Source organism: Castor canadensis, chromosome 13 (assembly GCF_047511655.1).
Source record: "Castor canadensis chromosome 13, mCasCan1.hap1v2, whole genome shotgun sequence".
In the NCBI taxonomy this organism is placed as follows: Eukaryota; Metazoa; Chordata; class Mammalia; order Rodentia; family Castoridae; genus Castor; species Castor canadensis.
The window spans coordinates 107354385-107380324 of NC_133398.1; the positions used below are offsets into that span (position 1 = coordinate 107354385).

General features: G+C 43.3%; 3 protein-coding genes across 4 annotated transcripts in view; all 3 read left to right on the forward strand.

Annotated features, from left to right (window-relative positions):
• The window catches only part of LOC141415556 (spermatogenesis-associated protein 31E1-like), a 102169-nt gene extending 90665 nt beyond the window's left edge, over positions 1-11504 (forward strand). For both annotated transcript variants that reach the window (XM_074052431.1, XM_074052432.1), the window contains 2 exons: positions 6759-6810; positions 7334-11504. In XM_074052431.1, coding sequence (XP_073908532.1) covers positions 8225-11164 — 2940 coding nt within the window. In that variant the 5' untranslated portion in view covers positions 6759-6810; positions 7334-8224 and the 3' untranslated portion in view covers positions 11165-11504. The remainder of the gene's footprint in view (positions 1-6758; positions 6811-7333) is intronic.
• A 188-nt stretch (positions 11505-11692) lies between these two features.
• On the forward strand, positions 11693-22204 carry LOC141415487 (spermatogenesis-associated protein 31D3-like). Its single transcript, XM_074052199.1, has 5 exons — positions 11693-11704; positions 12464-12523; positions 19792-19831; positions 20262-20343; positions 20614-22204. The coding sequence occupies exons 1-5, from the start codon at positions 11693-11695 to the stop codon at positions 21728-21730; spliced, it is 1311 nt and encodes a 436-aa protein (XP_073908300.1). The 3' UTR covers positions 21731-22204.
• Positions 22205-22394: 190 nt separating this feature from the next.
• LOC141415557 (spermatogenesis-associated protein 31D1-like) lies at positions 22395-24449 on the forward strand. Its single transcript, XM_074052440.1, has one exon. It carries the CDS (start codon positions 22495-22497, stop codon positions 24394-24396), a length of 1902 nt encoding a protein of 633 aa, XP_073908541.1. The 5' UTR covers positions 22395-22494; the 3' UTR covers positions 24397-24449.
• Positions 24450-25940: the final 1491 nt, after the last annotated feature.

The following is a 25940-nucleotide window of genomic DNA, read 5'->3' on the forward strand; positions in this document are numbered from 1 at the left end:
GACAACTAAGGAAACAGGGATGTCAACAAAATGTTACTCTCATGGGAAAGGTTTGTGAAGCCACATTTCCTCCAAGTAATAGTGACTGCCAGTGACTCTCTATATCTGTACTTCAGTGGCTATATTCTGAATTATCTCACAATTCATTTCTGCAAGCAATTTAATACTGGTCCCTTTTAATTTCTTAGTGCAATGGGAAATGCTTTCTTATGGACATACTTATTGGGTTTTGCTAAATGCTTCAGTTTAATTCATTGATGGAGGGGAGCATACAAAACTAAGATAAAAATGGGTCTGAAACACAGGGCAATACTGGTTAATAAGAAAGGGAGATCCATTTTTAGAGGTGAATCATACACACTGGGGTGTTAATAAGTAAGTCCTAAGTCACCAGGGCCATGGGGCATGGATAGACCAATGGGTGGAAGAGTCACTTCAAATGCATTGCTTTTCCTTTCATTGCAAAATTCGTGGTAGTGATGGAGTGGGGCCTCCAAAAGCAAAATTTATATACCTGAAAGCAAGAGTATTTTCTCAACTTGACTACTAGCAGTTTCCCAAAGGCACACTGAGTTTTCCTCCAGCCCATGAGTCTTTTTTTAAAGACATTTCCTGAAGGGAACATAGTGAGAAGAAATACACATGGGACTGTCTGAAACTTCCCTGTGGAAATATAAGTAGTGTGATAGATTCTGATCTGAAGAAACTATTGGAACTTTTCTTAATTGTCAGGTTAAAATGCCTCAAGTCTGCTGAATTTACTTGGCTAGCATTCCATAATGTCAGTCCAGAAGTAAGAAATTAGGATTTCTGCACTGCATCCTGGCACCAAAATCAGTTCTCTGGGTCAAAGTCCTTCCACTGGTTGAGAATTTACCCAAAAGGACAGTCCATTTTGGTATATAGAAGGGTTCCTCCTATTGTGATCTTCGGAGGAATGGAGAAAATTCCCATAGAGGCTGGAAGCTAGAATGGACCCACTAGCTCTCTACAGGTCAGCCCTCTGTGGAGTTAGGAGTCTATGTTTGGGGTCTCGGGGACAAGGGCCTAGGTCCCCCTATTATCCCTGTGCATAGCTGGCCATGTAGCCCTGGCCCTTAGAGGTGGGACCTGTGTCATTTGGGTTGAGATGGCCCCCATGGGTGATGCTCCACTTCTCTAATTTTAAAGTCACTGGGTGAAGTGCTCGACTTAGCCATTTATAATATTTTACTAGTGTGTGGTAAGCACAACCAAACAAAATTTTAGAAATACACCTAATTACAAGAGTGAGGAGGGCAAAACCCAAGTTCTTCCAACTGTTCTCAATAAAGGGACCCTCTTGATTTTGTCTCTATCTGTCTGTTTTTACTGTGGAATAATCCTTTAAGACAAAACTTTATCATGTAAAAATCTTTTTGACCTTGTTACTTGTTCACATGTACTTGTAGATATTATGTAAACTTTGTTACTGCTTGTATTTGTAAATACATGCTTTTAAACATTTTCCTCTTTGGTTTTATATGAGTCTAAGAAGTACAAAGAAAGTTACATTGTGCTAAGTTAACAAAACTTGAACAGCAAAACTATCTTAGTATATGCACAGAGGCAGCAGAAGGAAGAAAAAATACATAGACAACCTGAAATCTTTACATGTTAACCCAGTAGTTATAGTTTAGGATGCAAAAGGCAAATTGATGGGTAATAATTGAGTCTTTTGGACACCAGAGAGAGGAAGAGGAGGAGGAGAGGGAGGAAGAATTGGGGAAAACATAGGGCAGTAGGGTCCAAACAAAAGAGTAGGTAATGTCCCATGAATACCTGAAGAAATGTAAGGTTATAATAAAGGCACCTGCACATCCATGTTTATTCTGGCACTATTTTGAATAGCTAAGCTATGGAAATAGACACGATGCCCCACTACTGATAAATAGATTTAAAAGATGTGGTATTTATATACAAGAGAATTTTATTCAGCCATAATGAAGAATGAAATTTTGTTGCTTGCAGGTAAATGGATGAAACTGGAGAACACTATCTTAAGTGAAATTAGCTAGGTTCAGACAGCCACAGGCTACATGTTTTCTCTCATATGTGGAACACAGACCTAATACAAATACAAGGAAAATTTTGAAAAATAGGCCATGCAATGGAAGTTTACTAACAAGATGGTGAATATGGTTGATGTCCTCTGTTCTCTATACATGAATGAATATAGACTTTTTAAAACCTATTTAAATTATCTTAAGTGGACTAAAGTAAAAAGAAAAGTAGACGAGATGAACCAAGGCAGGTTATAATACATATGTACATGGAAATTCCCTGCATGTTTATCTTAAACAAACAAAACTGTCATTTTTCCTTTTTTCAAAATCAGAGAACAGGAGGCAGAACAGGTACTGCCCAGGGTGTTGGTACCAGTGTGTGTGTGTGAGATGTGGAAGAGGGAACAGGGGAATGAATATGGTGCAAGTACTGTTTATTCATGTATGTAAATGTAAAACTGAGACCTGCTGAAATTATTCTAGGAATGTGGGGAAAGTGGGATAAGGGAGAATTATATATAAACTGTGATATATTATTGGAGAAGTTTGTAAATGCTACAAGGTACCCCCAGCACAACAATAAAAAAAAGATAATAATGATTTGTCAAATTCTGTGTGTGTGTATGTAAGTTTGCAAAGTTTTTTTGCACTTTTTCACTGATTTTAAAAACACTGGAAACATAAATGTAATTTGAAGGATTATTTTAATTTTTATGTTTAGTTACATGAATACAGAATGAAGTCATAACTTTTTAGGTAACATTCCATAGACAAAGATAATAAAAAGAAATACAAATTACTTTCTAAATTTTATTCAAAATTCACAAAACTAAACAAATATAAAAGAAATTTATTTTTCAAGTCTGAGTTGATGACATGAATGATTGTATTATGTGAGAAAGTTAGAGATCACACAGAAATCTTGAGAATGCAAAAACATGTGAAACAATAAAAATTTTAGAGACAATTCCAAATTTGCAAAAATTGGATGGAGCTAAAGGATGAACTCCAAGGAAATAGATAGTATATGGACTCATGGAAGAAGGTCCAAAATATGGATTAAAGTCCATATCTGATAATATGAGACACCTACAGGACTGAGAAAGTGGTCTTGAGCATAGGGACAGGGAAAAAGGGCACCCATGGTGGATCCCAGAGAAATTCCACTTGTGTTTTCTAAGGAAGATAGACAAAACATTTAACCCACATTAAAAATGAGTAAAAGGAAAGGAAAGAACATTGAGTTCCTTTAGGTAAATATAGAAGATCACATTATCCATGACAGGGAATGTCTGCAGCTTATTTAGGGAGAAAGAAAAAGAGAACAGCACTCTAGCCTTTTTATTTCTTCAGATGAAATGGATCCAAACAAAAGCAGGAAGATGATTGTTGCTCTGAATGGTAGTCTCTGTGCTTCTTCCTCAGAGGGAAGTTAATATCACCTGTCTCTGAGCAAACGGGGCCTGGTCTCCCAGGATGTCAGTTGCAGAGCCCTGAGATGCAGGCTTCTGTCTGGGAAGGAAATCAGAACCAGGATACTTCCCAGGTTCTGTGAAAGGCAAAGATTTGATGGTCCCGGGATGGTCGTCACCCAGTAGAGTATGGGATGGGAGGCTGTGGAGGAATGCTGCTTTCATTTGGATGTAGGAACTCCAGGCCCACCCATTCCTCGTGGTTACCCATAAATTCTCCCCCCACAAGGAGGTTATGAAGAAAATGGAGGTTAGTGGAGGTGGAAACACCTTGTAAATGATGAAATGTGGATCACCCATATACCTCTCACTAGCACTGTCAGTATCCTGTGGTCTTGAATGATGATGCTTGGGATCCAGACTATAAGTTCATGTTCTCTTAGGGACACTCATTCTCCATGAATATCCATAGTTATTCCCTTCTTCACCATAGTCCAACTTTTATTTCCAGTAACTGGAGATTTCATGAGAAAACTACAGGAAATTTAGAAGCTGGTTCTTATTTTACAAAAATAAGGAATTTGCCATTTCTTTGTGCCCTTCTTCTTACTAGAATCTAAGATGTGACCCCAGGGCCTGGCACTTAGCTGGGGAAAGATTAAAGCTAAAAAAGAGATATGATTATTTCTGGGGTGTGAGACAGAAAGGACTCTGAAGTGACTGTTTCTGGCAGTAGAGGAGCTTGGGGCTGCAGATACTCACCCCAAGCCAGTGTAGCTGCAACTTGTGCTTCATATGCCCTGTAACCATCTGGGAATCTCCATGATAAAGAATGTTTACATGAAGAGTTACATGGTGATGCCAGAGGGGAAGTGCTAAAACCAGAGCTTGTTAAAGCATGCCTGACAGGATCTGACTTCAAGACTACTCTAAAGCAACAGTAATAATGACTGTGATTGTGGAGAAAAAAAATAGAGAACATATCAATGATCAGAATGGAAAGCCCAGAAGCATAGCCCTAGGAATATAGCAAAGGCAATACAATAGAGCCAACATCCATTCAGCAAATAATGCCAGAATATCAGGACATCTTTATCCTCAAGCATCCCATCATGAGTGGAATGAGTCTCAGAAATAAAGGAGAAAAGAGCAGAAGGAGAAAAAATACTTGTAGAAAGCATGACTGAAACTTTACCAAATTTCATGGAAAACACTGATTTACAGACTCAGTAACTGCTCCTAGTAAAAGAAGTGTAAACATATCCATTTCAAAATATATCACACTCATAATGAGGAAATATGAAGAAAGATTCTGATAAGCGACAAAGGAAAACCTGTCTCATGTACAAGGGAACATGTAAGATCAATAGCAGACACCCAATCAAAACAATGGACAGTGAGGTGGCATAAACAAAGAGAACAAAAGAAACTTGGTCAAACAAGAATTCCATGGATAGCAAATCCTGTAATAAAAAAGGAAAATACATTTCCAGAGAAACAAAGACTTATAAATTTACTGTTCTCATATTACTAAAAATACAAAGTAACTCTTTTGAATGGCAAGAGCTAGTTCTCAGATTTTAGAATACAGGATTGATTTTTCAACGTAGTCTCCCCCATTCTCTATTATATCTATCTATCTATCTATCTATCTATCTATCTATCTATCTATCATCTATCTATCTTCTGAAGCTTATTCTGAACTTTCATTGATTTTAGAAACAAAATACAAGAGACATTCAGAAACATATATTGAAAGTTTATATAAAATTTTATATTCTTTCAAGAAGATCCCCTCCTTGTTTGTGATTGTGGCACAGCCCAGGACAGCTGGCTGAGAAGCTGGGCATGATATGAATTAATAAAGTATTTTTATTTATGAATTTTTATTTAATAAAGTATTTTTTAATTTATGACACAATAGCTGATGATAGTGTTATTTAAAATTTTTAATCAAAATTCACAAAGCTAAATAAATGTAAAAAATTAATTTTTCATGTTTGAGTTGATATAAGGAATAAATATATTATGTGGAAAAGTTATGTGGGAACTATTAGGAATACAAAACCATTTGAAACAATAATTCCAGAGACAAATCCAAATTTTCAAAAACTAAAAAATAGTTGGAGTTCAAACAGACATTTCCAAGGAACCAGCTAATGTTGGTGCTCAAAGAGGGAGGAACAGAAAACGAGCTATGAGTTAAGGTCCATCTCTGACAGAGTGTGCAGGTAGAGATGGAGGTAGGAAGGTTGTGTTGGGCAGGTGGCTGGAGGAGGGGCTGTGGTGCAGTCGTGTTTATTGCCTCACATCCCCTCAGGAGCCTTTTGTGATGAGGCCACAGCTCTGTGAAGCAAGCCTGTAAACTTAATGCCTACTCCCAAAGGGAAATGCCAGAGTTCAGTTGCCCAAGAGCAATAGTGTGATTCAGATGATGGAGAATTCTCTCTTTCATCTGAATAGCATTAGTGCCACATGGCTGAGCCCCAGCTCCACTACCTGGGCAATGGATATGATTTTTGCCTTTGGATGTGGACTAGGGCTTTTCTTCCTATTGATCCCATATCTACAGAGTAATCCACCCTCACCACCAGCTGGGAAAAAGAAGAACCCAAAGAAGGTAGAAAACCCATAGGCCAGACTCAAAAAACAGTGGTTCTCTCTCTTTTTTCTATTGTGTTTACTTTTCCAAATTAAGTACAAACCTTGTCAGAAGGAAATTCTAAGGAACAGAGCAATACTTATCTTAGGCACTGGAAGGTCAGTGCAGAGGTGAGAGTGGGCACTCAGTCCCCTTCCTGAGCTCTCAAACCATATGTGTGGGATAGGGCAGGGGCCAGGTTGATGTCAGTCGTCATGACTCAGTGGCCAAGGACTGAACTCCAAACATTTGGAGTCTTTTTTCTCAAGGTACGGTCCTGTGGGCCATGTCCTTCCTCTGTGTTGGTGATCATCAGGGCTATTGTGAGCTCCTGAGATTCTAGCATCAGAGGACGGAGTGGCCTCTGGCCTTAGGGAGAAGATGCCAAGAGGCAGTTCAGAGGTACCTGCAGGACCTAGAATGTGGTTGTGAGCAGAGGGACAGAAATGGAGGGTATCTGTGGTAGGTCTTACAAAGAAATTCCAGTTGTGTTGTCCAAAGAAGGCTGACAGAAAACATTTTTACCCACATTCAAAATGAGTAAAAAGGAAACAAAAGGACATGGAGAGCCCTTAGGTAAATGCAGACCATCATATTATTCAGGTCAGGGAATGTCTGCAGCTTGTTTAGGGAGAGGAGAGGGAAAATGGGGCTCAAGTCTTTTTCTTTCTTGTCTTTCAGCATCAGATGAAGTGGGGGCAGAACAGGAGGAGGAAGAGTGGCATTCTGAAAGGTAGGCTTTGTGCTTCCTATCCTGATTGGACTTGATCTCACCTGTCCCTGAGCAACCAGAGCCAGATTTTCTAGGATGTCAGTTTCAGAGCCCCGAGAAGGAGGTATCTGGGAAGGAAATTAGAGCCCAAAATACTTGAAGGTTCTGTGAATGGGAAAGCTGTGATGGGCAAGGGATGGTTGTAGCCCAGTAAGGAGAGATGGGGGAATGTAGAGCAATAGCACATTGATTTGGAGGTGGGAGCTCTAGATGAATCTGTGAAGCTCTTTTAATTCACTAAGACCCATTTTTCTTGAGATGACCTTTCATATAACCTGTGGATGTAATGAAGGCAATGGGATTTGGAGGAGGGGGAGTGCCATGTGAATGATACAATATGACCCCTTCATATGCCTTGGTCAGTACTCTGTGGTGATGACTGGGATCCATATTTTAATGTCATATTCTCTAAAGGACATTCCACTCATCATCTTGGATGATGAATTTACTCCAAACTTCCCCATAATCAAATGTCCATTTCTAGTAACTACAGAATGCATGAGAAAACTAGAGGTGACTCAGAACATGGTTCTAATTTTGCAAAGGTAAGTAATTTGCCACTTCTTTTTGCCCTTCATCCTATTAGAATCTATGATGGGACCCCCAGACCAGGGGCTGACTACGGGATAGATTCAAGGTTGCAGTGACATTAAGGTTGTTGTGACATCAGCACTGAGATGTGGGAGAGAAAGGGCAGACTGAAGTGAATGCTTTGGGCAGTGGAGGGTCCTAGGGCTACAGGTGCCCACCTCTGCCCAGCCTGGCTAAAGCTTGTGCCTCCTATCTCCTATAGCCACCTAGGGAAACTCTGACAAAGCAGGCCAACATCATCTATTACATGGAGATGCAAGAATGGAGGAGTTGAAACCACAGCCTGCTACAGCCCACCAACCATCTAGGCAAAGTGTGGAAAGTCCTTCTCCAAACACTTTGCCACCATTGGCCTCCCTAGTTGCTCTGAATCAGTTCCCCCTGCCTTTGGTCTCACCACTATCTGTAGAACACCAAGAAGACAAGTCTGACTTGAAAAGAATTCCACAGAGTTCCATTCCAGTTCCCTCTTACCTGACATCCCTTGGCAATACCATTTCAGGCCTTGACCGCTGCAACCATCCCATTTCATTACTCTCTTGGTGGTGGGCAGCTGCCAAGGCCTTATATTTCCCAGCTTGGGCACATTCAAAATGCAACCAAGAACGTCGGTCCCATCAACCAGCTGAACGCTCCTGGGGTAACACTATACCTTGGCAAATAGAGGCTGGGGTGCTCTCCATAAAACCCAATGTTCAGAAGCTTTTGGAGACACTGATCAGAAAAAGAGTGGAACTAAAACTATGGGAGGAAAAAGAAAAAAAAAGGGTTGTTTATCAAACCAATGAGCCCAGACTACCCCCTGCACTTTCTAGGCAAGATATTGAAGTCACAGAACAAAAAAGAGGGCTCCACACCAGACCCCTTTTGGAATACAAAAGTGAAATCACAGAAGTTTCACAGTTCTCCTCAGCAGCTTTCTTACTCCAAAGACCTGGGGGACCTTGTGCAGGAGAAATGCAACCAGCTTTTCTGGGGTCTTCCTTCTCTACATAGCGAGTCCCTGGTGGCTACTGCCTGGGTCCATAAGAGGTCTACCTCTGCCCAACCTGAAGCTGTTGTACTCAACAGAGTCTCTAACTCTTTCCCAGTCCAACTTCAAGCTAAAGGACCTCCACAGCTTTTCCAGACCGAGCACCTACCTCAGGATGTGGCCCAGTCCCAACGTTCGACACAAAGCTTGTCCCAATCACTGGGACAGGTCAACTCCAAGGCCAACCTTCTGCATTCTTCCCCAAACCAACCACTTTCTTCTCCATCACAGATTAGTTCATGGTCAATAAACTGTCCTACATCCCAGCACATGGCACAGACCTTCGTTCCAAATGAAGATCAGAATCTGGAATGGCCCTGGCAGAAGCAACTGAAATGGAGGAAGATTTTAGCTTCAAAATTCCAAAAATCTCAGGAAGCCGTTAACCAGTCCACTCACAACCTTCCTCAGGGCAGCCAGGACACCCACACAATCAAGTCAACCTCCATCCTTCCTGGGGATTCTCCTAGTCCCGAGCTCCAAGAGCACAAGGTGGAACAACAGAGTCAAGACAGATTCATCAGAGATGAACAGCAGCACTTTCCTCCTATCAGATTCCCAGTATCCCAGGAGCTGATGCAGCCTAAGGACAAATTCCCAGAGAAGTGTCAGTACCAGGCAAAGGACAAGCATGGATCCTCTCAGCCCACCCAGCCCTCTGTACTCTCTTGTGTGAGGAACAAGTGTGTGGAGAAGGTGGGGTCCAGGTGTTCTGGAAGAACTCAGAAGTCTCTAGAAATGCTCAAACTAGATGACACAAGCAAAGGTCTAGAGCAAGACCTGAGGAAGGGTCTAGAAGATCTACCCTGTAGTTCAGGAAGCTCTTTACTGAAAGGTGTGAATGACGATTCTGAAAGCTATTTGATGAGGCCCAGGAAGTATCACTCAGGCACTAACTTATCTATAAAACCAGACAAAGAACACCTGAAAAAAACCATGCAAGAATATGTACTCAGGAAGCTGGAACAAATTGAGAAAGGCATGATCCCTTTGTGTGTGCGGCAATCCTGGCTTGCTGCCAGCCATGCTTTTCCAAAGTCCAGTAACCCAGAAAAACCCATAAATCAGGTATCCTGTAAGGGTTGGACTTTCAGGGTGAACACATCTCAGGAGCTTTCCTTTCTTGATCCCAAAAGTTGCCTGACACTAGAAACACATATCATAAGGTACCAGATGAGGCAGAGATGGGATTCATACATGCAGGCCCTTGAGCCAGTGAAGGACAACTTAAGTGAGGCTCCAGCCTCGCCCCTTTCACAGTCTGCTATTCCTTCTTCAGCTGACTACATTGCCAGTTATCTGGAAGAACATCCTCAGAGGAGTCTAAGAGAGAAGGCAATAAGAAAAATGGCAGTTGCTACCCTGCAGAGTCCATTCTCTGCTCATGCACATGCAGAGCTGCAAAGGATACAGACAGGGGTCCAGTCTTGTGGCAGTGGTGGACTGGCAGAGGTCCACCAATCTGTACAGGAGGGAAGCACTCCCTTTCAGCCCAGGACCTACAATCTCCTAAGAGGAACCAAAAAGAGCAGTACTGTCCTGGACACCAGCAGAGGCAATGTCAAGCCAAGTCCAAGCCCAGAGGTGGCCAGGCATGAACTGCAGGAGGAGAGTATGAGCAGGACCTCAGGTGATCCCAGCCTGAGTGTGACATCCAAGAAGGTCAAAGTAGTGTCCCAACCTTCAAAAGTCAAAAAGACCATGGAGAAAGTGCAGGTGGAGAAGGAAATACACCCTTCATGGGAAGTATCCATGGAAGCCAGCATGATGGCAAACGTTCAAACCATTAATTCCAATCTTAACAGTTCAGAGTCTCTGAGGACCAGTAAAAGCCCCTCCCATTCTAGGATTTCTATTTTGCAGGACCCTGTAGATGTAGACCTGAAGGCTCAGGTAGGCTGTGAGGCTGGCAGTCATCCAGACTACCACTCTAACATGCTCCCTACCACAGACAGCCTTCCTTCTCAGGCCTCTATGTCCAGTTACCAGTGCATGTCCAGAAGCAACAAGACATCTTCCCAGGGTCCATGTGACCTCTTCCTGAGGGACTGGGTAAGTCAGGACAGGCAGGAACCCAGGGTCAGCGGAGTTAAGGTTCCAGTAAGTAATAACAAAATGATGTTTGGTCACCCTGATGAGAGAGAGAGCTGTGGGTGGCCCAGACCAGGAGAGCAGGATAAAAAGCCTACAGGGCTGAGGCCCAACCAAACTGTTGGGCTGAGCCACCTTGAAAAGGTCAGTGCAATAAGCACCATTTGGAGCAAGTCCTCCCCATGCCCTCCAGAGAGGGGACAGATTTCTCCAAAAAGGGGAGAAGTCAAGAGAAAGATGAAGCACTTTCTGCAATATCATGATGCCAATTCCAAAAGCAAAGTGCATGAAGACTTCCTGCTAAAAGTTGATTACCCATCGGCCACTACCCAGAACCGAGGGTCAGTCAAATGCAGTGGGACAGCTAAAGCCCAGGCAATTACAACTGTTGTCGGACAGATCCTGGTGGACAAACTTGGGCTTCAGAATAGAAGTAGCAAATCACACTTGCACTGGTATAAAGAGGATCCCCAGGCCCAGCTAGCAGACACTACTTCCCCAACCATCCCCTATCATCATAAGTCAAGTGGGGCAGTGGCCTCAGGACACTTTCAACATTACCCAACATGCTGTCTTCAAAAAGGTGTTCTGTTTGGTTAAGATCACGTTTCTCACGACTTTCCTGAGGATTTTCTCATGTGAGAGGTCCTCTATTTCCTACTGACCTCATTTTACCAATCTTGTATATCTTCCTAATAAATTATGTTATATCACATCACAGGAATGAGCTTCTGTCTGCGCTCTGCTAGGCTTAGGGAAATGTCACCATCTGGTCTCCTACGAGATCTTTTAAGGGAATGGGGCATGCACATAGGGAGAGGACTGTGGAATCGAGGAATCACCCTCACCTGAAGTTCCCTTTTTGCATCTTAAGTTTCCATCATTTGGTCACTACAGAAACAAACCATAGAAAGAATTTAGGATTTGTCAGGATGAGTCAACCCAGGAAAACCCCACTCCAGGGTCTGGCTCATCCTTTCTTTTCCCTCACTCCTCCTCTTTGTGCAGCTCTAGTGGTGGCTGTACAGAGGCAAAAGAGGGTCACATAGCTTCACATGTCACAAAGGAGGAGCAGGAATGCTGAGGGTATAGTGTGGCAATCCTGACTTCAGAGGCAGAGGAATTGTGATGGATTTCCTGGTGAGGTGAAGAAAAAGGATGTTCTGGGAGCTCCTGCAATTCCCAATGGAGGCTGAGATGGTGATGGCCCTTCAACTCCCTCTTAGCTCATACTGGATGTCATGACAGTGTCATACCATCAACTTTGTCTTCCTCTCTCTGTAAAGCAGTAGCATCTTTGTCTGTGTAGGATTGGAATCCATAGGACAGTTGCTGAGGTACATGTTACCCTATCCACTGTCACCTGCCTTTCCCTCTGAGCAGACCTTTCTATACAGTAAATATCACACGGTGAACAAAGAGAAATATGGGAAAATTACAAAGGCTGGAGTCAAGGAAGGAGGCAGAGGGTCATGCAAGTGCCATGAGGGTTGCCATGGACAAAAAGCTCCTGCCCTCCCACCCTGGAGTCAGGAGACCACAGGGACTAAGCTACTGACCAAGGCCCCTCCCCAAGGCCCGCTGCTCTGACTTCCAGACCACAGGCCTCAAGAAGCCCTTTAGCTCCAACACAGACTAGAGAGAACACAGTTTATTGAAGCAGGGAGGAATTTCTTCATAGGATTTAATAAACATACACGTCATCACCTCTTCAATTCCAGAAAGGAGGAGTTGACAACTAGTGGAAGAACCAGGTCTACGGAACTCTGGCTGTGACTCAAAGCCTGGTGACCTTTACATGTGCACATAGCTCCCGTACTCTTCCCAGGGAGAGGTGAGAACCTATGAAGACCATTGGGCTTGCCTGGGGTGGCCCAGAAACTCTTTCTTGGATCCTAGCTTTTGTTTGCCCTAGACCATCATGGGAAGAGGCATCCGACAGGATTAGTCCACACAAGGGTAAGTGACTTGTTCAATATTTCCAAGCATCCAGTATTACTGGCAGGGCAGGAATGTCCCTGCTGGGCTTCATTCAGGTTCTGGCCCAGTTTCCTCATCACAGGGCTAGTCCATGAGGGAAGCAGGGTGGGGTCAAAGCAGGGAGAGGAGCAGCCAGACCTCCACATCCTCCTATGTTGTGTCCCATACACGGTCACAGCTCAAGGGGCCTCATTTATTACCTTGTGCAGAGGTCTGTGCCAGGAAGTAACTCTGAGGCAGATGACATGGGATGGCTCACCTTCCTTCCCTGTCAGAACCTTATATGTGGGATTGGGTAGCCCCTTAGGGTATAGGTGTGGGCCTTATGGGCCTCTCCTGATGACAGTGACGTAAAGGGTGGGCCCATCAGCAAGAGCAGAGCCACTCAGCTGTGACTGCTGAGTGATTCTGAATGAGGACCGCACACAGAAACCTCCTCTGGAGACAATACAGAGAAATCTCAATGACACACACAGACCTTGAAGAGATTTCCCAGAGACCTCACACAGATCCGTTCCCAGAGAAGTCCTCCAAAAAAAAAAAAAGGTCTACACAGAGAGCACAGAGAGCATGTACAGACCTCACAAAGAGACTTACACAGCCACAGCATGGACTGTCCTCCCCCAGAAGGCACACATGGCCATGAGAATGGCTCAGTGACCTTATTATGGAGAAGCCTCTTATACAGAAACCTTCCAGAGATATTATAGACTTTGCAAAGAGTTCACACAAAATTCACCCAGAGACAACACACAGATACTAGTCCCTGTCCCACAGAGTCCTGAGAGAATCCTCTTCAGACTTCCAACAGCATCTCCCAGACTTACACAAACCTCACAGTCTTTAAAGGGAATTCCTCCTATGGAGATCATAGAAATAGTACAAGGAAACATTTCACTGCAACAGAGATTTCACTTTGATCCAGGGATTCCATACAGAAAAGACACCAGATACCCCACAGAAATCCCACAGAAAGCCCCACACCCATTCCTCCTTGTACCTCCAGCTGGGCACTGTTTCCAGAACCCTGGACCCTCAGACATTGTCCACATGGCTCCCAAATGAGGTTCTCTGCTTAGGCAGAAGCTCAGCAAGTTTTGTTGTTTTGCCTTTGAACAGAAGAATTACACATTCCAAGTGTAGACCAAGGGTAGACCTACAAAATTGTTTCCTAGCAAGTAGGAGAGTGAGTCATAATGTCCTCATATTTATTTACATTTTAATTATTATAAACATAATCTCCTTTATATATGTAAAAGTCTCAATACTTTAGTGAACCTAGCTTAAACCAATAGAATAATTATAATACTTCATTTTTTAATAAAACGGTAGGAAATGCAGAATTTCCTAAGACTCAGGCAGGGATATTCATTTTAGGCCCTAAAAAGGACACACCTGTTATCCTAGCTATTCAGGAGGCAGAAATCAGGGGGATCATGGTTTGAGGCCAGCCCCAGACAAGTAGTTCACAAGCCCCTATCTCAAATAAAACCATCACACAAAAGGGTTGGTGAAATGGCTCAAGTTGTAGGCCCTGAGTTCAAACCTCAGTACCTCACAAAAAAGAGGACCTATTGCTTCAATACGTTTGAAATTTTTCAAAATAGATCACTCAATCCATTTTTGAGATACATGAAACTACCAGATAGGATCTTTGAAACATATGAATTGAAGATAGAATATGTTTAATCAACATTTGTATTAAGATAAGCCAGAGCCTGATAGATTCACGGCTGAATTTTACCAAACCTTTAAGCAAGAACTAATACCAATACTCCTCAAACTTTTCTAGGATCAGAAAGGGAAGGAACATTACCAAACCCATCCTATGATGGGTTTGCATTACTCTCATTCCAAAACCCAATAAAGATACAACCGAAAAAGAAAATCATAGACAAATATCTTTAATGAACATAGAAGCAAAGATTCTCAACAAAATACTGGCAAATAGAATTCAACAACACATTAAAAAGATCATACAACATGGCCAAGTAGGTTTCATTTTAGAGATGCAAGGATGGTTTAACATATGTGAATCTATAAATATAATACTAGATATAAACAGGAGCAAGGAAAAAAAGCCATATGATCACCTCAATAGATGCAGAAAAAAGCCTTCAACATAATTCAACACCCTTTCATGACAAAAAGCTCTGAAGAAACTAGGAATAGAAGGAATGTTCCTCAACATAATAAAGGATATATACAACAAACCTACAGCCAACATGATACTAAATGGAGAACAACTGAAACCACTCCTGATAAAGTCAGGAATGAGATAGGGAGGACTGCTTTCCCCAATCCTATTCAGTGTAGTTTTAGATATCTAGCCAGAGCAATAAGACAAGAGCAAGAAATAAAAGGGATTGAAATAGGGAAGGAAGAAGTCACACCATCCCTATTTGAAAATGACATGATCCTATATCTAAAAGACCCTAAGAACTCTACCAAAAAGTGATTAGAAATCATAAAATCTTTTATCAAAATTCACATACAGAAATCAGTAGCCTTCCTATATACACCAATAATGAACAGACTGAGAACCATATCAGGGAAATCACCCCATTTACCATAGCCTCAAAAATAACAAAGTACATTAGACTAAGTTTAACAAAGGAAACCAAACGCCTTTTCAATTAAAACTATAAATGACTGAAGACAGAGATCGAAGAAGATATCAGAAGATGGAAAGATTTCCCATGTTTGTGAAGCACTAGAATCAACATTGTGAAAATGCCCATACAACCAAAAGCAATCTACATGTTCAGTTCAATGACTATCAAAGTTCCAATGACATTTTGCACAGAAATAGAAAGAAATCAGTCCTGAAATACATGTGGAAACACAAAAGACCTCACATAGCCAAAGCAATTCTGAGCAAAATGTCCAATGCTGGATGTATCACAATACCTGCCATCAAACTATAATACAGAGCCTAAAGGTACTGTAAAATAGGTCTTGGCACAAAAACAGACAGGAAGATCAAGGGATTAGAATAGAAGACCCAGACATAAGCCAATGCATCTACAGCCAACTGATCTTCGACAAAGGAGCCCAAAATACACGATGGAGAAAAACAGCCTTTTCTATACATGTTTCTACATGTAGAAAACTGAAACTAGATCCCTGTGTTTCACCATATACCAAAATCAACTCAAAGTGAATCAAACACCTTAATGTAAGGCCTGAAACTGAAACAACTCAAAGAAGTAGTAGGAAATAAAATGGAACAAAGAGGTATAGGGAGCAACTTCTTAAGTAGAACCCAAAAGGCTTAGGAGCTAAGACTGAGCACATGGGACTTCATCAGACTAAAGAGCATCTGCACAGGAAAAGAAACAGTCACTAGACTCAAGAGACAGCCCACAGAATGGGAGAAAATCTCTGCCAGCTACGTGTCCAATAAGGGACTAATATCAGAATCTACAGGGAACTCAAAAAACTCAACCCCCAGAGAATCAACATCTAACTGAAGAAATGGTCACATGAAGTAAACAGGGATTTCTCAAATGAAGAGGTACAAATGGCCAGTAAATACACAAAGAAGTGTCTAACTTCCCTGGTCTTAAAAGAGATGCAAATCAAAACCACACTCAGATTTCACCTCACCCCAGTTAGAATGGCCACGTTCAAGGGCAATAGCAACAACAAATGCTGGTGAGGATGCGGTGAAACAGAAACCCTTATATACTGCTGGTGGGAAAGCATATTAGCACAACTACTATGGAGAGCAGTATGGAGATTCCTCAAAAAGCTAGAGATGGAACTGCCATATGATCCAGTGATACCACTCCTTGGCATCTACCCCAAAGAACATAAGTCAGGATACAATAGACCCATGTTCACTGCAGCACTATTCCCGTTAGCCAAGCTATGGAAACAACTGATGAATGGATCAAGAATTTGTGGTATATTTACACAATGGAGTTTTACTCGGCCATAAGGAACAATGACATGGTTTGGAGGTAAATGGATACAATTGGAGGACATCATGTTATGTGAATTAAGTCAGACTCAGAAAGGATAGATCCAGAAGGTAAACATACACACAAAACAAGCATACACAAACTCATATGTAGAACACATTAGTAGTAGTGTAACTACTCCATGGAACTTGAGGGAAAGGAAAAAGAGAATAGAGAATCAGTAATATCGTAAAACATAGCATCTGTGAAGGTAGAGGTTGCAAGGATGTGCACTGAAAGCTGTTGAAACAGAGGGGCTGGGAGGTAAAGGGGGAAGAGATAGCAATGTAAGGGGTTGAACAGACCAAAATAAAGTACATCTGCAGCAGGGATTCATAGAGAAACCCCTTTGAACATCAACTTAAATATTAATAATGTACAGCGGGGGAGGTACTAGTGGGAGGGGGAGGGTGAATGAAGGAGATTAAGATGAGGGTATATGGTTGATGGACTTCATATACTCACATGAAATAGGACTTATATGAGTAGCAGGGAGGGCTGTTGAGGGGGAGAGAGGAAGGGTATGATTTAACCATTGTACAATATAAGACAGATTGGAACTGTCACTCTGAATCCTCCCCATAATGAATATATCCTAATAAAACATTTTTATTAAAAAAAGATCAAGTTATCAGAGAGAGGAGGAGAGCTGTGTCTAAGGCAGGGTATCTCTTCCTTTAAAATTGCCAGGAAACTCTGTCTGGCTTGGAGCCCATCTTGCCCCACCACAGGAAATTAAGTAAGAGTGTTTGGCTCTGGTGACAAATGCAGGGCTTTGGGGTATTGGAAAGTTACAGGAAATTAGCAGACAGGACAGCTCACTTGGCAATAAAGTTTAGAAAAAAAGGTGTAGAACAGGGCTAAGAAGCAGGATTTAAGGTTTTTTTTTTAACCTGAGAGCAAATGCTTGAATAACAGATGATAGATGGTTTTTGGACATAGCAGGGTGATTATATAGAACAAATATTCTCACGTGGTTTTCACGCAAGACAGTCTTAGAAAAGGATCACAGTTACATATCCCACATGAATAATAGGTGAGTCTAGATTCTTTCCTGGGGCTCTGACACTTGTAGGTCACAACCCTGCCACCAGGGTCTAAGGCAATCCATTCCTTAATATACCATATCTGAGGCAGGTTAATGATAAAAAAGATGGAGACTCTTAAACATGTATGACTTACAATACTATATTTCAGGCTGAACATTTTCTTTCTGAACCTCCTTTTCAATTTCAAATATGCGCGAAGTGAAACCCCCTAGCCCTGGTAAAGCCCAAACTCCTGTCCACTCCCTGATGATTGGACTGCCCAGGCTTTCTCCCCTCCCATCAGCTAGCACAGGGTTAAAAATGCCTTGAAAACAGAGAGAGCACTGTCTCTGCTTCAGGCTCCCACCTGGCTCACCATGGCCTTTTGTAACTCCTTTCCCTAACATTTAATAAACTTTTATGATCACCCCCACTATGTCTACATATCCTGCCGGCCTGGATGCATCCGCATAGGATATACGAATATGAAATTTTCTGTTTACCAGCAACTGTGACATATCCCTCCCCCTACTTTGAAAAAAAAATCACACAAATGTTATGAAATTGTAGAAGTGGACTGGGAAGTCTGTATTTTAGATAGAGTTACAAGTGAGGTCAAACTAATGAAAGATTGAAATGAAAGGAGGAAATGACTCCTAGATATGAAAATAATACATGATTTGCCAAAGAATATGTGTATATGCACATGGAACATTAGCCAAAAGTCTGTAGAATTCAAGCTTCATTAACTTCAAAAAAATAAATGTTAAAGACTTATACCCAAGAATGCTTAAAGTTTTAATTATGTGCATTTTAGTTTTGTGATTTGAGTCATTCCCTCTGATTAAAGACATCAATCAGTAATCATTAGTTTACTCTTTAACATTAACAAAACTAAAGAAGTGAAAACTATTAAGTTTTACATGTGAGTTAAGTGAAAAATATTAACTTTTACATGTGAGTTAGTGAACGGGAAAAAGATTCTGTAGATAAGACGTACTTTTGTGCCCCTGAGAGCTTAAGTGTTTGGGTGAAAGAGAAATTTCCGGGCAGTTGTCAGATGTTCAACGCACTGGAATTGGCTGGGTCCAAGCCAAGCACTCTGAACTATAAAGGTAGCTCAGGTAAAGATCTTGGTCACAGAGGGAATGAACAGAAAGGTTCTCTAGGATAACTACATGAGATGGGGAAAGGGTGGCACTGGAAAATGGAGCAGCAGGGCTGGGCAGAAGGCTCTGCTGTGCTGGTGGGTGGGGGAGGGGCTCTTCAGACTATCCCCTTTTGTGGGCCTCCCATGCTTTGTGATGTAGGCTGCAGACCTGGGTATATAGCCAAGCCCACACCCCACTCAGAACTCAGTTGCCTCAGGCAGCAGTGCGATTCAGATTATGGAGAGTATCTCTTTTCTGAAGAGCCACATAGAGCTATGGCTGAAATATAGCTCAGCTTTCTTGGATATTGACCCCAAGTGCACCTTTCTTAGTGCCTTGGGGTTGCTACTTCTGTACCTGTGTTACAGATTATCGAAACCAACTTTACCAACCCACGCCAAAAAGAACATCCGAAAGGTAAGAAAGTAGGGTAAACCCCAAGAAAGAGAGATTCTTTGTTGGTGTTTTCCATCTCTGTTCTTACATTACTGAATGAGTTTGGTTGTCTCTGAGAGACATCTGACATGGGAAGTCTGAGGAGAAGACAAAACATCATGACTCTAGGCTATGCATCTTAGTAAGTGAAGGGGTTCATGGAGAGAAAGGTTTCCATCTGAAGTCCACAGACTCCCTCTCTGCCTGTGCTATAGGGGTTCAGGATAAAATCCCAAATAGTGATTCTGATTGGCGTAGCTAGAGAGATTGGCTTTCATGAAGACTGACACTTGATCTGAGTCCCATCCCCATGTCAGGTGTCCCTTCACCAAGCATTTCTTTGTGCTGGGCTGGTCAGGAGAGCTGTGCTGACCTCTGAGGGCCTCTGAGAAGAGCCTGGAGCCTGAGCTCTGTCCCCAGGACACAAGGTCCTCTGAGGAAGCACAGATGTGATTGTTGGCTGCAGATTCTATGCTCTCCTTTTGACTGAGAGCCCCAAGTGTGGACAAAACCTGCCTTCACCTTTAAAAGCTAATAAAAGAAAGCAAAAAATCTCTGTTAATCAAATGGACAGTCATATTCTACCTGGTTAGTGGATGTTGGACTGGCTACAAAGAGAGCAGTATAAGTGAGTCATAGCCCCTCATTCTTTCCTTTTTTGTTCCCAGCACCAGGGCAGATATAAGAGGAGGAGAGGTGCGTTTACAGGTATGTCTTCCTATTTGACCTGAGCTCTCCAAGGGTGCGGCCTTGAATTCCCAGCCCCATGGTCTCTGAGGCAGTCAGTTCCTAGATAGTCTCTCTCAGCACACAGAACCCTCAGAGGAGAGGCTCACAGGAAAGCAGTCATTCCTGAGACACTTCTCAGAGTCTGCACTCTGCTCAACCGTGGGCATGAGACCTGTACAGCGGGTACTGATGACCAGTGGTGACATGTCATGTCGAGGTTGGACTTCACGATGCTTTAGGATCAAAACTTATGTCTCCTGACATTGTGTAAAGTGCTTTACCCCTTAATATGTTAAGCAGCGTACCTATCCTAAGGGACTCCTATAAGATGCTTATTTATTTCTAAGGGACTCCTGTAAGATGCTTATTTCTAACTTCATTTTGTATAACCCACACGCTGATTTTCCAGGACACAGGACTTTCCAGAGAAAAGTGGAGGAGGAGGAGAGAGAAGCAGAAGAGTGGAAGAAGCTGCTTTGCATTGTGACAAGGTGATCTTCATGTCCTGATCCTGTTTTAGTATGTTCCATGCATCCCAGGAATTCAGTAAGCCTGCCCTAGTCAAGGGAGGGGCAGCCACAGCAACAGGCATAACAATGGGGATCTTGGGGACAGGCTACAGAATGGATTGTGAGGTCATATGTATGTGGGAGAAAGTAAAGGTCATACCAGGCTTCAGGTTTTCCACCCCTACTATGGCATCAGGCCCTCTGTTCTTTTGTGTTGGTCCTGGTTATAACTTTGCATTTTGTCTCCCTTAGCCTCAAGGACAAGCAACATGATTCCACCCGCTTTCGAAAACTGCTATGTCCAGACCCCCTGTGTGGGTTTTGCAGTAAAACAGCTACTGAGGTCAGTAACCTGATATCTCTGGCGTCCTTGGAAGTTTCTACAGCTTCTGAGTCCCCAGTGGGATCCCCAGCATCTAAGAAAGAGTCATCATCATCCCTTACCTCTCCTCTCTCAGAAATCCCTCCAGAACATCCAAATCCAGGCCCTACACTTGAGCCTTCCATTCTCTTACCTAAACAGGACACTCCTTTGGAGGACTTACCTTCACTCTCACCACTGGATGACTCTCTGCCACCAGAGCCTAATTCTCCCTTCAATGCTAAATTCCCCGTGGACTCACTCTCATCCCAGAACCTTGCCTTTCCCACTCCCCTACCTCATCATACCCAAGATGCAGACCTTGTGTTCCCACAAGATGCCACTTTGCCTCTGGAGGGCAGCCCTGGTGGGTTGTCCACTTATTATGACCCAACAACCAGGGCCACTAGCCATTCCAACTTGGCAACATCAGAATTTTCACAGAGAGAGCCTGGTGAAAAGAACTGCTTCTCTTCCACCTTGGCACAGTATGAAGCCACGCAGGATTTCCTTGCTCTCCATTCTTCTGAGGCCTCTTCTGGAGGTGACCCTGCAATATACCTTAAAGACCCTGGCAACCTCTCATTTGTCAACCTTGATGTCTTCTCATTCCTGGAGAGACAAATCAAAGAGAGAGGTGATTTCTTAATATTGAAAGAAAAGGAAAGGCAAACAGAACCTTTTCCAAAACAATTTAAACTAGAGTACCAACTGAATTCTTCAGGGAAAATGTTAGAGTCAGTTGCTGATCAGCAGGACTCTGCAGTCTCCCTTCCTTTTGGGAGCAGCAAAGGCAAACCAGTGCCCCAGCACTGGCACATGCCTCAGCAGCCTCCATATCTAAAGAACTCTGAACATGAGTCACCACAAAAAGATACCCAACTTTTCTGGGGTCTTCCATCAATTCACAGTGAGTCACTGAGCACTACTATTCCTGCCTCAGGTGACTCTTTCTTTATCTGCTTCAACAGAATGTTCAGTGCTTCTACAATCCATGAATCCCTCTGAGTCAAAGAACAGTGATGGACTCTCATGGATCTCTTCCTTAAAGAATCAGAACAGCAAAGAGCTGAACAATTTCCAACTGAGCCAGCCCAATACCTTCCGGAAGAGGAGTTCAGAGATGTTTCCTCTAGAGGAGGGAGTGGGGAAGGAACAGGGACATAGTTTAGAGATTGGCCCAGATGATCATCTGGCCAGTGATCAAGATGGGCCTTCAGATAATGGTCTAGGCTGTGACTCTGAGACAGACACAGTAAATAACTCAGAGAGTCTGTCCAGGAATAATTCAAGAACCTCAGTGCTGAGCCTAGATCAGAACCAACTTAAGGATGCCATGGAAATAAATTTGAACAAGAAATTTGAGGAACTCAGTGAAGGTCAGACTCCTAGCGCTGTGCGTAGTTCACAGCAGTCTATGGAGATGACCTTGCCTCCACCTGAGAAACCCCCTGTGAAATAAAGCAGAGTGATTTGGCACCAATGATGGGCAAAGGCAGTGACCTGAACATTCCCAAGGATATCTCCCTCCCTGATTCCAAGAAACGAAAGATTTTGGAAGACCATATTAAACTTTTTCATATGAGGATGATTAGTGGCCTTCCTCAGAGGGTCCAGGAATCAATAAATAACTTTAATGTAAGAGGAGGCAATCTCAGGCTTGTCCTGACTTCAACTTTCCATCTTCTACCACCCTAATTTCTGAGGTGGATTCCAACCGTGGGGTCTCCAAGGCCCTCAGAGGAAACCCTAATGCTTACATTAAAGAAAAGATGGGGACAAATAATCCAGTCCCCAAACTAGATTATAGTCTCCCTGCTGCCTCACCTGGGGGCAAGGAAGGGCAGGAGCCCCAAATGCAATCATTCTCTGATATCGAGAATGATCATATAGCCAACATTCACAGAATGGATGACAAACAGCTTTTTCCACACCAGACCCAGAGTGTCATACAAAAGGCCAGTCAGAAACAGTCTGTAGTGGGCAATACATGCATCATCCCAAACCTGCCCACAAGAGCATCTGAGGCTGTACCTGAGCCAGTTGATAAGACACTGAGCTCCAGAAACACGGTACAAAAGCCGTGGGTGGAAAGAACGTATAGGGGAAAGTCCTCCCTCTCTACTAACTCTAGGGAGACATTTAAGGTAGAGGAGCTCTGTGGTCTCCAACCACGACCTAGTATGTTGACAAGCAGAGACAGGGGCAAGTTCCCAGTCATAGGTGGGAATCCAGGTAACTCAGAAAGTACCCTGGCCACTGAAAAGTCCCCAGGGGGAACATCAGTTCCTCACTATCCTGACGTGAATTCAAGAAAAATAGAAATGACCCTGGCTAATGAAAAGTTCCAGAGGGGAACATCAGTTCCCCATTATCCTGATGCAAATTTTAGAAAAGGAAAATCTACTCTGATCACTGAACGGTCCTCAGTGGGAACATCAGTTCTCCATTATCCTGAGGTGGATTTTCAAAAAGTAGAAGCTACCCTTACCACTCCAAGGCCCCCAGTGGGATTGTCAGTTACACGTGATCCTCAAGCATGTGATTTAAAAAATCAGCTGATGAAAGAGTTGAAGCTGAAACTGGAGAGCAGGAAGCAGAGCCAGGCTCAGAGCCTTCCTGCTGATGTGCCCCTGGCCTCAAACGCATCGACTTTCAAGACTCCTGACCGTGGGGTCCCTAGTGGCAATATGGCAAATTTCCAGGTGCTGCATGTCCAGTTGGACAACACAAAGACCCACCTGGAGCAGGGTCAGGAGCCCTGCATCACCGAGCATGACTTGCAAAAGGGTCAAGGAAAGAATTTGCCATCAGCTGCCAAATTCACGAGCCATTCTGGGCTCAAAACAGGAGAGTTTGGTGGAGGGGACGCACGGTTGGAGACATCCCAACCCAGGAGGAAGAGCTGCTACCCTCAGGACAGGGCATCAGAGAAGATACATGAGAGCAAATCATCCTCAACCCTGTCACTGAAGGGACAGCCTCCCCCTGAAAACTGCTTCAAAAACCAGATGAAGTACTTTCTTCAGTGGCTTTGCCCTGGAACAAGAGGCAAAGGGCAAGGAAGTTCAATGGGAAAGGGCAGCTCCCCATCCTCATCTGTGCAGGGCAGAGGACTAGGTAAGGGGAGAGCTGCCTTTACTGGGAATAGCAAAGATGAGAAAGACACAAAAGGTTTCACAAAATTCCTAGGGGAAAAATCTTGGAGAGATGCAGTAAATGGCACCTGCCCCCAAGGGCCCCTTTTGTCTTTTACGAAGCTTGGGAAAACTCAGAACAAGGCAAAACTGCAGGTCCAGCCCAAGACTGATCCTGTCCAGGGGCATCACTTCACCCACAAAGCTTCCTGCTCTAAAGTGCTATGTGCCCAGTCCTGCAAGCAAGAATGTGCTTTTTCTGACCTGAGTTATCTTAAGAGGAACAAGCAGACAAGAGAAGGGGGCGGAAAACCCCCAATTAGTGTGCCATTTAAGGAGCAGAGGCGTGCTCCACCCTTGCCCAACAGGGAGCCTGTGCCCCAACCCAGCTCCACCAGCAGGTCTCAAGAGCGGCAGGTGCCTCTGGCTGCCACTACCATTCTGGAAGGCACTAGGCTGGCAAAATTTTCCCCGATGTTGAAAGATAACATTGTTCTTCAGCATTTCAAGGGAGGAAAATTTCCTTCCCCCAAATAAATAATTCACTTCTCCAATAAATGTTCTTCAATAAACTGCATATCTCCAGTAAATGTTCTTACAGAAGTGCTGTCTTTTTTGTGGGTACTGGTTTTGGGCAACTCAGGGCTTGTGCTTAGAGAAAGGAAGATGTGCCCCTTTCGACTGCCTCTACTGGCTTCTACAAGGTTACCAGTCTGCTAGAGCTCTTGTTGAGGAATGACTGGCCCCACCCCCAAATCTCCTTCCCTCCCTGTTGAAGTCTGAGGATTCAGTGCTTCTTCTTCCTACCTCGTAGCTTAGCCACAGTGACATTGTACGGTAGCTCACATTTTCCCCCACACTGATTGCTTCCTGTCCTCCAAAGTCATAGGGAAGACAGGTCTTTTTAGCTGTAGGATCAGGGGTGGGACTATTTTTCAGAATAGAGTGCGTGACCCTATTGTGGGAGTCTTTGAAGGTACTGCTGCAGTGCACACTGGACTGGGTGGGGCTGAGTCTAGGAACGAAGAGGATGCTGCTGAATAATCTGTCATTTGGGCCATGGTGACGGCTTTCTAAAGCACACTTTGACCTCGCCTTGGAGGTTTCCCTCCTGACAAATCACTCAAGGGAACCGGATCCCCTCCATGGTTATTTCTTCAGTCTGCCCTGGGCTGATGACATTTTTGTAGAGAAAAAGCAAACTTGAGCTGTCAGTGTAGGAATGTCACACAAGGTAAAATAAAGATGAGAGGAGAAAATTAGAGTATGAAAGTCAAAACAGAAAGGGTAAAGACTGACCTTGCCAGTAAAATTAACACTTATGCCCCATTACCCCACATCATGACCTGTTCCTCTTTTTCCTACTGTGATCCTATCAGCACTTCCTCAGGGCTGATGAAGACACCTGAAGGTTTACTCATGTCATACTGGCAAGTGTACTTTAGGTGGGACTCTTGGAGCACTAAATATCTGCCAGGCTCTCATCAAGCTACATCTGTCTCTAGGAAAGGTGACCACCTTTCATCTATACTTGACAACATGCAGGATCTCTCCCTTAATGAGTACAGTTCACATGTCTTTGATCTACCTGGGCTTGGTGGAGCCATGGCAGATCTCTCCCGGGTTACCTGCACCTCATATTCCAGAACTGAGTCCTCAACTCTGCACAGGGTCACAGGCATTTGGGGGCTTATTATGGACCTGTATGTAATGCTTTTATTGTTCAAGTCTGTGCTTAAAGATATCCACTCTTAAAGTAGTTGTCTGGAGGAAAGATAACGCCTCTTGTAAGAGACTCAAAATTTGGATGTTTCCTACAGGATAGTTGAGGTAGTTCTTACAGAAAAATTTGTGAATTCCACATGTCAAAAACAAAAACAAAACAGCTCTCTATTATAGTCTCCTCTCTGTCCAGAGATGTGCCATTGAGTCTACAGTGTGTGTGTGCAGATTATGTGGTGGGCCAGGAAAGACAGAAGGTACAGACACAGTAGGGGATCTGAATATCCATGAGGATGGGCAGCCAATAACTGGTCTCTGAATTCTTTATTGTCCTAACTTAGGATCCTTTATTTCAATTG

Coding starts and splice junctions, on each gene's coding strand:
- LOC141415557 (XM_074052440.1), top strand. CDS start 22,495: ATGGGGACAAATAATCCAGTCCCCAAACTAGATTATAGTCTCCCTGCT.
- LOC141415487 (XM_074052199.1), top strand. Junction 12,524..19,791: donor CAGGATTAGTCCACACAAGG/GTAAGTGACTTG, acceptor TTTTGTTCCCAG/CACCAGGGCAGATATAAGAG. Junction 20,344..20,613: donor CTGCTTTGCATTGTGACAAG/GTGATCTTCATG, acceptor TGTCTCCCTTAG/CCTCAAGGACAAGCAACATG.